Source organism: Aedes albopictus, chromosome 3 (assembly GCF_035046485.1).
Source record: "Aedes albopictus strain Foshan chromosome 3, AalbF5, whole genome shotgun sequence".
In the NCBI taxonomy this organism is placed as follows: Eukaryota; Metazoa; Arthropoda; class Insecta; order Diptera; family Culicidae; genus Aedes; species Aedes albopictus.
Genome location: NC_085138.1, coordinates 33,613,615 through 33,614,094, shown reverse-complemented (window position 1 = coordinate 33,614,094; position 480 = coordinate 33,613,615). Strand labels below are relative to the sequence as shown.

The 480-nt window shown below is 46.0% G+C and overlaps 1 protein-coding gene across 1 annotated transcript in view; it reads left to right on the top strand.

The window, feature by feature from the left end:
- The first annotated feature begins 226 nt into the window (after positions 1-226).
- Positions 227-480, top strand: part of LOC109419227 (E3 ubiquitin-protein ligase TRIM37) — a 21,594-nt gene continuing 21,340 nt past the window's right edge. Inside the window, exon 1 of the mRNA XM_062860888.1 lies at positions 227-480. Coding sequence (XP_062716872.1) covers positions 389-480 — 92 coding nt within the window. The 5' untranslated portion in view covers positions 227-388.

The following is a 480-nucleotide window of genomic DNA, read 5'->3' as shown; positions in this document are numbered from 1 at the left end:
AGAAAAAAGCAACGAAACCAAACGCCGCGAAAACGAAACAGAAGCACAAAAGGAATGTGAAAATTTAATTGATCTAGTACCTAGTCTAGTACTTCATTGGGTGGTGCGTCACTTTTTTGCCCATGTGGCGAATCAATGCACGGAGAAAAATATTAACCCTCGTCGACAATGACCCCCTTTTCAACGTTTTTGTTTTGCTCACCTCGTTCTACCGCGATTTTGGTTTTGGCCGAACGAACGACTGAACCAAACAAAATTTTTTCACAACAGTCGCGAGTCCGCGCGAGTGAGTTCATAATCGTGATCAAAAATTCAAAATCCAAAACAATTCCCAATCCTTTCCATTTGTGCTGGCAGCGACCGCCACTGACCGGCGCAAACTATAAGAATGTCCACCCGGGGAGCTCGAGACGACCAACCGGATGAGTCCCAACTCTCGGTCCTGCTGGAATGTTGCATCTGTTTCCAAGGCCTTCGCAA